At 35.6% G+C, this 12,323-nt stretch overlaps 1 protein-coding gene and 1 non-coding gene across 2 annotated transcripts in view; both read left to right on the top strand.

The window, feature by feature from the left end:
* Nucleotides 1-4: 4 nt before the first annotated feature.
* Nucleotides 5-12,323, top strand: part of LOC123530006 (dynein regulatory complex protein 11-like) — a 29,365-nt gene continuing 17,046 nt past the window's right edge. Inside the window, exons 1-8 of the mRNA XM_045310688.2 lie at nt 5-149; nt 5,101-5,191; nt 5,559-5,795; nt 6,171-6,290; nt 7,218-7,406; nt 7,966-8,037; nt 8,557-8,765; nt 9,076-9,184. Of these exons, the coding sequence (XP_045166623.2) occupies nt 139-149; nt 5,101-5,191; nt 5,559-5,795; nt 6,171-6,290; nt 7,218-7,406; nt 7,966-8,037; nt 8,557-8,765; nt 9,076-9,184 (1,038 nt within the window). The 5' untranslated portion in view covers nt 5-138. The remainder of the gene's footprint in view (nt 150-5,100; nt 5,192-5,558; nt 5,796-6,170; nt 6,291-7,217; nt 7,407-7,965; nt 8,038-8,556; nt 8,766-9,075; nt 9,185-12,323) is intronic.
* On the top strand, nt 3,630-3,702 carry Trnaa-ugc (transfer RNA alanine (anticodon UGC)). Its single transcript has one exon. It is a non-coding gene; the product is annotated as a tRNA-Ala (tRNA).

Below are 12,323 nucleotides of genomic sequence, written 5' to 3'. Positions count from 1 at the left end.
TGAATCGACTTCGCGTGCATTCTCGCGGGAAATAAGTATCCCCATGACAACATAGATTGATTACAATATGGCGTCCGTCTAGGGACAGCCAGACATTTCTCCGACACAAATTTTATTTTCATTTCAATAAAGATAACAATGTCGCACAGGTGAGAATTTTTGTTTTATTGTAATGTAATGCCACAAACAATTGTCAATTCATTAAAATATTTATCAAAATATTCCAGTATGTTTTGTCCAGCGTTTCAGACTTCAGTATCCTCGCGTGTTGTTGATCAATTATCATGATTAAAGATATGTAGCATGTGTATAAATTAGCCTATGATGGAGGTCATTGCTCAGTTGGTAGAGCAAAACTAAGTCGCAGGTTCAAGTCCTGTATTGGCTGCACATTTTTCCACTCCTATTACATTGGTGCCGTGAGTGTGGTGACTAGCCTTGGAATCCTAGAACTAGGGTGAAGCAATGGCTGGGTTAGTCAAAAGAATCTGAGTTTGTCTTTGAAAAAAGGAGGGAGGAATGTAGCAGTGCCCTTACAGAAGCAAGCCTCTGTGGCGTACATGCTGCGTATTTGCTGTGTATATGCCGCGAACTCAGTAGTACGCCAGAGAAGTACATTTTACATACACCGCATGCCGCGTACATGCCGCGTACTATTTCGACGAGTACACAGCATGTACGCAGGAGGTCACTAGTACACTTCAATTACGCAGCACAGACTCTGAAAATTTAAGGAGTACACTGCATGTATGCAGGAGGGACTTGTACAAGAAAATAGTACACTGCATGTACACCGCAGATACTTTGAAATTTGTGCAGTACACTTCATATACGCGGGAAAGACTTGTACAATTTCTTTTGGCATTTATACTTAGTTTTTTTTTATAAGTTAAAGTCTGAAGTAAACTTCATATACACGGGAGGGACTTGTTCATTTTCTTTTGGTGTTTATACTTTGAATTTTTTTAGGTAAAAGTCTGAAGCACACTTCATGCAGGAAGGATTTGTACATTTTTTTTTTTTTGGAAGCAAGAACTTGATTTCCGAGTAACTTTTATCTTAATAGCATAGAACAGTTCAGATTACCGGTATTCTGAACAATGAAAATTTGCCAAACTATTTGCAATGTTCATTTGTGAAGCTTACATCTTAGTGATTTCTGAGCTGCACCTTGCATGCAGTGTAAAAATGTATTCTTTTTCATTTTGAATTAATCCTGGAGCTTTCTAACTTGGATAATTGAAAAGCCTTATTTGAACTTCGTTGCATTACATTTTGTTATACATGAAATAATTACCAATATAATGCCTCAACAGCGCCCGAATGAGAAGAATTAATAGCTCTCACTGTTATTTGAATACTCTTAAGCAAAACACCATTCTATCATGTTTTATAAAGGCTTTAATGCTCATTATGTTAACTCATTAAGGCCTCACCAAATTAAAAAGTTGTTCATCGGATTTGCCGCTCGTATATTTTCAGAACGTTTTTGGCTAATTGAGCTCGCCCCATTGGAAAAAATCAATCCAAAATTTTTTGGTGCGCTACTTTTTATTGTAAAAGTGTATAAATGCTTATATAATTCCAGTCCTAGATTGTTCTCAGATGGATTTTAATCAAAATACATGTAAATACATACTACGCACACGTCCTCTATAATAAATCATAACACTTTATTTAGTTGCATTAAAGTTGTTTCCCCTTGATGCAGTTACGCCATTTTCTTCAAATGTTTACCAAATTACATGCTACAAAAATTGATTTATTTCATTGAAAAGTGGATGAAGAAAAGCATACTAATTTATTTGATAACATCAATCTACATTTTTTTGGTAAGGGTAAATACTTATTGATGCATGTCACTTATCTTTTTCATGTTTTTTTCTGTCCAAATGATCAGCATTTGCAATGAAAGTTGGTGGGGTAAGGAATTTACATTATAAGTGTTATTCTGAGCAAAAAGGCAGGTGCTGTCAAATGAGGGCAGGGCTGCCAAAAAGGCATGTGCTGTTATAAAAACGGAAAGTTACCGCAGCAGTAGTACATTCTAGATGTTATATAAAGTTATTAGTAATTTATTTACACCACTAATGATTTTTGTCCACAATACTGTTAATCACCCTTGAATAAAAGTGTAAAAAGATATGTTCCCAAACCTGTAACAGATTTACAAAGTGTTGAACATACTTATCATTTTTTGTCAACATTCATTGAAGCTTTTTTTTCTCAAAAAATATTACCAGGATGTCCTTATCATATGGTATACATTGAATATAAGGAGGGTTTTTAGATTATCTGTATTCTAATACGCATTGAAGCCAGATATGTATACAACAAATAAAAGACTTTCAGTCACATTGTAAACTAATTACAAATTATGTCAAATTTTTAGGTTTTCATCAATATTTCATACCAGAAAGGATTGCTCTACAAGATTTATAAAAATTATACCAAAATGTACTTCACGATACTGGACACTTCGGATTGACATGTGAAGAGTGTTTTGTCAGTTTTACATTGACTCACTAAGGTAAACCAGAGATAATTCCTCAATTATATGATCTATACCTAAATATAACAGTGATATTCAGCTTTTTTGAAGGAATAATTGAAAAAATCATGTTTTAGATTGTTTGTTGCATACGACAATACGGGTTGTAAATAAACGTGAACGATATCTTTAACTTATTTTTGCTTTCGAAATTCATTAAAATTTGTGGATTTTCTAGTAAAAATGAAGGTAGGATTAGACTGCAAAGATATATTCTTATTATACTAAACAATGGTTTAATTTAAAGCTTGCATGAAGAAATTTTACAGGGCGGTTTTCACGTGCTCGGTAATCAGCTGGCCGCTTACGGATAATTTATTAATTGGCGCTTTTTTGACAGTACACATAATCAATACTTTATCAATTAATCATAACACCTCATTGATTCTCGTTACCTGTGTGCACTCGCCGTGACGTAATTTGCTGATCAAAAAATCAGCGAGGCATGTCTACAGGATAAAGGGCGGGATTTAGCAGAAGATCAAAGGCAGGAGGGCACATTATAAGGGCAGCGTGGCGGCAATTAAAAAGGGCAGGGCGGGGCGCCCCGCTGCGTCGCTCTTGAAATAACACTACATTATCACAGCAGTTTCGCCACAAGAGTACACAGCATGTATGCAGCAGGAGTACACAGCATGTACGCCGCAGGACTCGAGCCAGGAGTACACAGCATGTACGCCACAGGAGTACACAGCATGTACGCCGCAGGAGTACACAGCATGTATGCCGCAGGGGTAGTACACTGCAGGCTCATTTGCATGTGAAAAGTGTATGTTCCGCGTACATGCTGCGTACTATTTCCCGCATACTAAATTCCTCCAGCGTACTTCCTGTGTACTATGTAGTCCACAGCATGTACGCAGCAAGTAGTACGCGGCAGAGCTCATTTGCATGTCAAAAGTGTACTACAAACGTACTATCGGTGTATGTGCGGTGTATATCCAGCGTACTATTTAAAGCCCCTGATTTCAGTACAGATCATGTATGCATCATACACGCTGTATGTACACAGCAAGAGTACGCAGCAGGCCTTTTTCTTCTATAAGGGTGTGTATATTATTAGCCTATGATATTGATTGTCCGATTAGCTCAGTTGGTAGAGCATCTGACTTGCAAGCAGAAGGTCGCAGGTTCGAGTCCTGTATCGGGCTGCACATTTTTCCGCTCCTATTACAGATAGATAAACCATTAGAGACTTTACATTGTACAATAAAGATGATTCAGTTGCTAAATTTGTTTTGATTTTTCTTAAATTTCACCTGGAGCAATGGTATTCTCTTTCTTCTTCTTCCCAGATTTCACTAAAAATTCATGACTTAAAATCACTTGCCCCTCACTGATGTAGGTTCGAGCCTCACTCAGGCATTGAATTCTTCATGTGGGGAAGCCATCAGGCTAGCTTGTGGAAGGTCGGTGGTTCTACCAATGTGCCTGCCTTTGGTGAAATAATGCACGGATTGGCACCAGGAGTCTTCCTCCCTCATCATATGTCGCCATATGACCTGAATTGTTTGGTACAGTATTTGCTTATTAAAACCTCTGGACTAGTACATTACCTTGTTATATAGAAAACAGTAACCATACATTTTCTAGAACTTGTTTGTGCATCAGCACAATTTTATACCTGACCTGAGTTTTAAAAAACAACATTTTCAGAAAAAGTTCTAGTTTTTGCTTACTGGTACAAATGATCGCTAGTCTCGTTCAATGAGAAAAGCTGGCTGATTCAGAGGGTGAGGGTCGTCATTTAAATGCTTGGATTGACAACAGTTCTAAAAAAAATTCCCTTCTTGGATTTTTTAAGTTTAATTGATTTGGTGTTATGATGTAGCAAACAATCCTTTGCAACATACATCTGTTCTTGGCAAGAGCTCAAATATTGCTTGGAGCATTGCACAGCCTGTCGAATTGCCATGCCATTTGACCATCCTAAAATACATTACAGTATAGGCTCTGATGGTGACCTATGATTTATTGGGCACAAACAGGTAAAATAGCCCAAAAGAGTTAGCAGTTGAAACATGATATTTAGTGTCAAGTTATGATGAAAACCCTTTATGGTAACTTATTTTTAATGGGGGTTGCTGCCTCCACACCCCAAAATAAGAACCTAATAATTATGCACAGTACGCAACAGCAATTGTGCCAAGTATACCAGCATTTAAAAGTAAAGTGTTTCCAGTGCTTTGGTAATTTTAATAATTAGAATAATATATTTCGTTGATTCTAATTAAAAACATCTTATTCTGAAATAGAGAAAGTATTTTAGGGTGAAATGGTTAAAGGAAATTCAGTACAATACTATATAAGGAACTAAAGTAAGGCATTTTTTTAAGTATATCATTAATTTTGTTTTTGTTGGCTAGGTTGATTTTGGATATAGGTTGATAAATGCTTATTTTCACTATCCAACACTTCTTGAAACTGATTATGAATATCACCAGGCTCTTCAAAAATGTCTCAGGTTGCTTGAAGTGTGTAAATGTCTCTTCAACAGGGCAGTAAACAATGAGCAATTTATCAATATAAATTCTGCATTTTGATTTCAGTACATACAACAAGCAATGGTCCGAGGCACAGTCTGCGCTCATGGATCTCCTGGTACAGGAGATGCCAGCAGAACCACCCAAGCCGGAAAGGGTAAGTCAAATGATCATTTTTTCTCTTAAGTATTTGTATATATTTATTCATGTTCTACGCTAAAACTATTAACCATATTGATATACATAAAAAATTGTTTAGACAGAAAATTACTAGTACTTGACAACACTTACTGGTGCTAAAAAACTTTCTTGAAATTGTATGTTGCAAATTTTTACCAGCTAGTTCTTTTTAAAGGTTTTCCAAAAAACTGGGAAGTTACATTATAAACATTTCGGATATTCGAGAACATTTCTTGTTGATTTAAAAGTTTTTCTTATAAAAAAATATATGAGATTCACCTTCCGAAAATTTGATTGTTAAATGGTGTTGTGTGTTATATAGATTTATATTCTATCTATTCCAGGATCGTCTCGCGGCCTTCCAGCTTCTAGCCACAATGTACATCAAGTACATCCAGATTTTTCGCCGACTTGAGATGTGCTATGACCAAATTGTTCACCCTCAGAAAAGGCGTGTGTTGAGACATGTGCTTGATGGGACAATGGGTAGAATTCTCGAGTTGAAGCATGAGATGGTCAATCTTGAGTTCTCAGAGTACCATTACTTTGATGATGTGCTCTCAGATTTGAAACTTACTCCAGTAAGAAACGCTTTAGTATGAAGAATAAATAATGACAGATAAGAATACATAGCAATATTAATTTTGTTTGCTTCATTGTAAGGTCTTAATATCTTTCAGCAAGTGGACAACATGTAGTTGCAGTATTTTCACAAGTGGTATAGCCATAAGTGCAAAAGTGAAAGATATTTTCAAATTTTACATTGAAAACTACTACCAAATTTTTATATAAAATTTAAGTTCTAATAAAGTTTACCCTTTTTTTTGAAAACATACTGGCAGATTACTAGTATTCCCTAGAAATTGAAAGTATTAAGAAAGACTAGATTATCGTTATTATTCATCAAGATTTTTAATTTTTATTACAGAGGTTGTAGTGTTCATTCTTTTTTTCAGAATGATGTTGAAATTCCAATTCCAAAATACTTCATCAATGAGCGACTAGAAGCTCTGAAGGAAAGGGAGAAGTTGCTGGGACAGATTCTCACCAAAGTTGGACCTCAGGATAAGGATATGGTACGTCAGTTCAGTGATGGGAAGTAAACTGCATTCATGCATCTATAAAAAGGACACTTCATATTACATCACTGTGTGTTACATGTAAAATATCATAACATTTTTAACCATGATTTTTATATAAACCTTAAAATTTACCTTTGAACACAAAAGTATATCCATATAAACAAGTTTTCTTTGAAAAAAAGGGTTCTTGTGTTTACATATGAGATAATTCCATGTAGAACCTAACAGCATTCAACCTATCACATTACCAAGGAGTTGCTTGTTTTTCCTCTGCAGATAGATTTTTTTAATCCATGCCACGAGTGGTGGGGGGTGGGTATAGGAATGGTCTTCGTCCATCCGTCCTTCCATCCATAACATTTCGTGTCTGCTGTTTATCTCCTAGACCCCTTGCAGGATTTTCATGAAACTTGGGTCAAATGATCACCTCATCAAGACGATGTGCAGAACCCATGAGTCAGCCATGTCGGCTCAAGGTCAAAGGTTTGGTCCTTCCATTTTGTGTCCACCCGGTATCTCCTAAACCCCTAGAAGGATTTTCATGAAACTTGGGTCAATTGATCACCTCATCAAGACGATGCGCAGAACTCATGAGTCAGCCATGTTGGCTCAAGGTCAAACTCAAGGTCACAACTCAGTGTCAAAGGTTTAAGCCTTCCATTTTATGTCTGCTCTGTATCTCCTCAAAACCTTGAATGATTTTAATATGACTTAGCTGTAATATTCCCCTTATCAAGACAATGTACAGGATTCAAAATTCACCCCTGCCAGCTTAAGGTCAAGGTCACAACTCGAATGTTTAATGATTCCACTCAATACCATCAACCTTTTCACTATCTATAACAGTGGCAGGGGATATAGCTGTCTTTCAGACTGCCTTGTTCACTGTGTGATATTGTTCCATTGTTTTATATATTTTAGAAAGAAGAGGTGAAAATGTCATTTGAGGAGGCTATCCGCTTGGTACAGATTCATGAGAGAGCTCGTCAAGGTCGCCTCAGAGCTAAGTTTATGAGGGAAATCCGCAGACAGGAGGAAATCGAAAGACAGGCTCAAACCCGCGGAGCTCCAACACTAGACCCTGATGTAGCTGCTACAAGAATTCAGAAGGTACAGTATTAGTTTAAAGATAATCACTTATTCTAGATGAACTCTATACTCAACGCATTTAACTAAAATAAGTGAAAAAAAATTAGTTTTTCTCAATTTAAAATGTAGAGTGGTAAGATTATTGAAACTGTATTTATAGAAACCAGTCTATGTTTGATACTCTTTAGTATTCAAGTGTAGTTTCATACTATTGAAATTTTAATCTTAGCAGGGGAAACACACATGCGTAAATGAAAATAACATCAGACCTATTTTCACATTACAAAGATGTACACAACATAAAATTCCATTCCGTTTTATTTTTTGCAGCATAACATCATGAAATTCTTATTAAGTTATATTACAAGGTGTATTCTAAACAAGAAATATACCAAAGCTTTGTCGGTTATAGTATGACTGTTCTGGATTATATCCCACTGATAATTTCCAGTAATATTTGTTCCAGTCACATCTCAATAAGCCATTGAAAAATACAATAATGTGACAGTATTTTTGAGTTAAGGAGTATTATTGATGGTGTAAAGTGTCCTTTAAACTGTACTGAGTATTTGTTTTTCAGGTTTGGAAAGGATTTTTCCAGAGAAGAAAAACGAGAAAAGAGAGAGAAGAAGAGATGATCTTTATTGGAATGGTAAGATTCTGTGCAATGTATTTTTTACTGAAAACTTTTTATACAGATCATATTGAAAAGGTGAATCAAGGAATAGAACATTTACTCTAAGCAAATGTGCTGGAAACCATTTTGTCTGAATTAGACAGTATACTTATAAAGATGACATTTTAGCAAAGTCTGAGGCAAAAGTAACAACTTTGCAGTGTCTATCAGTTTTTCAAATAATTTTATCAGAATGTTGGCCTGTTGTAATCTTATGGACTCTAGTAACATATATTTTCAACTTAAAGATACTAGTATCCTATGACAGGAAAATTGTTTGCCATTTCTATTTGTGTGTAAATGGTGTTACATTTGTAACTTCAAATGTCTAGCTCATCAATTTAAAGAAGTCAGAAATATTTTACTTGCATGTCTTGTATTTTTGTAACATCATGAATTGTTTTTGATAAGAATCACAGCACAACTCCATTTATTTTCTGAAGGATGTTTTTCACAATGCACATACTAAAAAATGTATTTTGTACTTCCAAACAGGCTCCGCCACCTCAGCCACCAAGTATGAAGAACACACCTCAAGCTCTGTCGTTGAAAACAGAGCAACAGCGCCGCCTCACACAGAAGATGCATGAGAATGAATACCAGCAGGCTCTTGTGACAATCAAGGACAAGATCAGAGAGACTGAGGGACCAGACATGAAAGAAACAATGATGGACCAGATCAGACAGTGGTTCATTGAGTGCAGGTATTATCTCTTGTCTTAATTTGATAAAAAAAATTAAAGCTAATAAAAAAAAAAGTACTTGCCAAGTTTACTTTCTAGTAATTTAAATGTCTGATTTTTCTGGTCCATGTATTATGTTAATATTTGATGAGATTTTTAAATTGAACTACAAAGAAAGAAGCACATGTACAAATGAAAATGAAAATGAAAAAAAAAAGGTAAGTTCAATTTCTGAGTTTCAAGTTTTTATAAAAGTTGAGACTAATTGACATATGCGTATGTCTGTCTTAAGAATTTCAATTAATCAAACTTAATTTTATTACGACAATAGGGACGCAACGGGGAAATTTCCGGAGTACCCAGATGAGGATGATGGTGGATCAGCTGCTATATTTAAACAGAAAGATCCTGCTGAGGTTGAAGCTGAACTGGCCGGAAAGGTAACATGCTTTAAATATTTTAAACAAACTAAAGATAAAATCTGTGTCAGATAATAGAGTGGAAGGATTTATTATTTTAATTGAGAGTTTGAAGATTTGGGATCTAATCAATATTATCTATCTGTGAAATCAGATAAGTTTGCATAAGATTTGGTAGTTTTGATCAAAACAGCTGTTCCTCACTGACATGAATTTTTTTTTTTTCAAAACTTAAAAGATGAAATAAAAGTAAGTTTAACATATCATTGCCTTATTTCCACAATGCCGTAACTAGCTTTTTGCTAGTGTTTGGGAAATGACGTTGAAAGATTTGAGTGTAAATGACTTTATACTACCCTTACAGAAGAAAAAGGCCTGCTGCGTACTCTTGCTGTGTACATACAGCGTATATGATGCGTACATGATGTGTACTGAAATCAATAGTACGCAGGATATACACCGCACATACACCGATAGTACGTTTGTAGTACACTTTTGACATGCAAATGAGCTCTGCCGCGTACTACTTGCTGCGTACATGCTGTGGACTACATAGTACACAGGATGTACGCCGGAGGAATTTAGTATGCGAGAAATAGTACGCAGCATGTACGCGGCACATACACTTTTCACATGCAAATGAGCCTGCGGTGTACTACCCCTGCGGTGTACATGCTGTGTACACCTGCGGTGTACATGCTGTGTACTCCTGCGGCGTACATGCTGTGTACTCCTGCGGCGTACATGCTGTGTACTCCTGGCCCGAGTCCTGCGGCGTACATGCTGTGTACTCCTGCTGCATACATGCTGTGTACTCTTGTGGCGAAACTGCTGTGATAATGTAAATTCCTTACCCCACCAACTTTCATATGCAAATGCTGATCATTTGGACAGAAAAAAACAGAAAAAAGATAAGTGACATGCATCAATAAGTATTTACCCTTACCAAAATAATGTAGATTGATGTTATCAAATAAATTAGTATGCTTTTCTCCATCCACTTTTCAATGAAATAAATCCATTTTTGTAGCATGTAATTTGGTAAACATTTGAAGAAAATGGCGTAACTGCATCAAGGGGAAACAACTTTAATGCAACTAAATATAAGTGTTATGATTTATTATAGACGATGTGTGCGTAGTATGTATTTATTTTGATTAAAATCCATCTGAGAACAATCTAGGACTGGAATTATATAAACATTTATACACTTTTACGTCCGTAAAAAGTAGCGCACCAAAAAATTTTGGATTGATTTTTTCCAATGGGGCAAGCGCAATTAGCCAAAAACGTTCTGAAAATATACGAGCGGCAAATCCGATGAACAACTTTTTAATTTGGTGAGGCCTTAATGAGTTAACATAATGAGCATTAAAGTCTTTATAAAACATGATAGAGTGGTGTTTTGCTTAAGAGTACTCAAATAACAGTGAGAGCTATTAATTCTTCTCATTCGGGCGCTGTTGAGGCATTATCTTGGTAATTATTTCATGTATTACAAAATGTAATGCAACGAAGTTCAAATAAGGCTTTTCAATTATCCAAGTTAGAAAGCTCCAGGATTAATTCAAAATGAAAAAGAATATATTTTTACACTGCATGCAAGGTGCAGCTCAGAAATCACTAAGATGTAAGCTTCACAAATGAACATTGCAAATAGTTTGGCAAATTTTTATTGTTCAGAATACCGGTAATCTGAACTATTCTATGCTATTAAGATAAAAGTTACTCGGAAATCAAGTTCTTGCTTCCAAAAAAAAAAAAAATGTACAAATCCTTCCTGCATGAAGTCCCTCCCACGTATATGAAGTTTACTTCAGACTTTAACTTATAAAAAAAAAACTAAGTATAAATGCCAAAAGAAATTGTACAAGTCTTTCCCGCGTATATGAAGTGTACTGCACAAATTTCAAAGTATCTGCGGTGTACATGCAGTGTACTATTTTCTTGTACAAGTCCCTCCTGCGTACATGCAGTGTACTCCTTAAATTTTCAGAGTCTGTGCTGCGTACTTGAAGTGTACTAGTGACCTCCTGCGTACATGCTGTGTACTCGTCGAAATAGTACACGGCATGTACGCGGCATGCGGTGTATGTAAAATGTACTCCTCTAGCGTACTACTGTGTTCGCGGCATATACACAGCAAATACGCAGCATGTACGCCACAGAGGCTTGCTTCTGTAAGGGTAGTTACAACCTTGTTGAACCAAAATTTAGCCTGTTTATGTTAGTTCTGCAAGGACAGAAATTCACCATCATACAGAGATCATACAGGTCTACCTGATGATACTAAAATCTCAGTTTTGTCAAAAATGGACACGTCACTGGAATTAAGGCGACACTATAGGTACATGTATAAAAAATTATTATTCTGTTGCAGTATTTAAGGTTATTGTTATCAATGCTTATCACATTTTCTCAATTTCTGTGCAAGCAGCAATATTTCAATAGGCAACGGTCTGCTGTGTCCTCCTCGTACACGGACACTACTGCCAGTACATGGTCAGACTGGGATGATAGTGAGGTAGTATTGTGATCATGTGACAGGTCATGTGACTTATCATGTGACTTGGATATTTCTGCACAATATGCACTGTTGATCAGACTTCTGAAAAATATTTGATTCACTTTTCATAAATAAGAGTAATGTGCTCACCTCTTTTCTGTCAATGAATGTACTGGTAGATGTTGTATTTTCACCTGGGCCATTCATTATGTGGCATTTTGTTATACAGATGGAACACTGCATAAAGATATTTATGTTTATTAAACTTAATTTGTTCAAAATTTTTAAACATTTGAGTTGTAAGTGATGTATCCTTCTGGAAGTTGGTACAAAATTGTAGATCAGTTTCCACAAAATCTTAGCAATACCTTTATCAAATGAAAACTTTAAGAGAGTAAAATTTATGTAAAAGTCTAATTTATGTTAAGATTAAACAAGATTTCAGTGATATTTAAAATGAAAGTTTTTTTGTTTGTTTTATTATAAGAAAATCAAACTAAGGAAACATATTTGTTGTAACTTGTGATCACTGTTGTTGACATTGTAAGAGCTTGTTAACACATTATGGAGTTTTATATAAATTCAATGATGATAATGAATCAGTATTACATACATATAGCGTACTACAATTTTTTCGGGCGTTTGTGACCAAGT

This window comes from Mercenaria mercenaria, chromosome 13, assembly GCF_021730395.1.
Source record: "Mercenaria mercenaria strain notata chromosome 13, MADL_Memer_1, whole genome shotgun sequence".
Classification (NCBI taxonomy): Eukaryota; Metazoa; Mollusca; class Bivalvia; order Venerida; family Veneridae; genus Mercenaria; species Mercenaria mercenaria.
The sequence above is the reverse complement of the archived record's forward strand: the minus strand, read 5'-3'. Positions and strand labels throughout refer to the sequence as shown.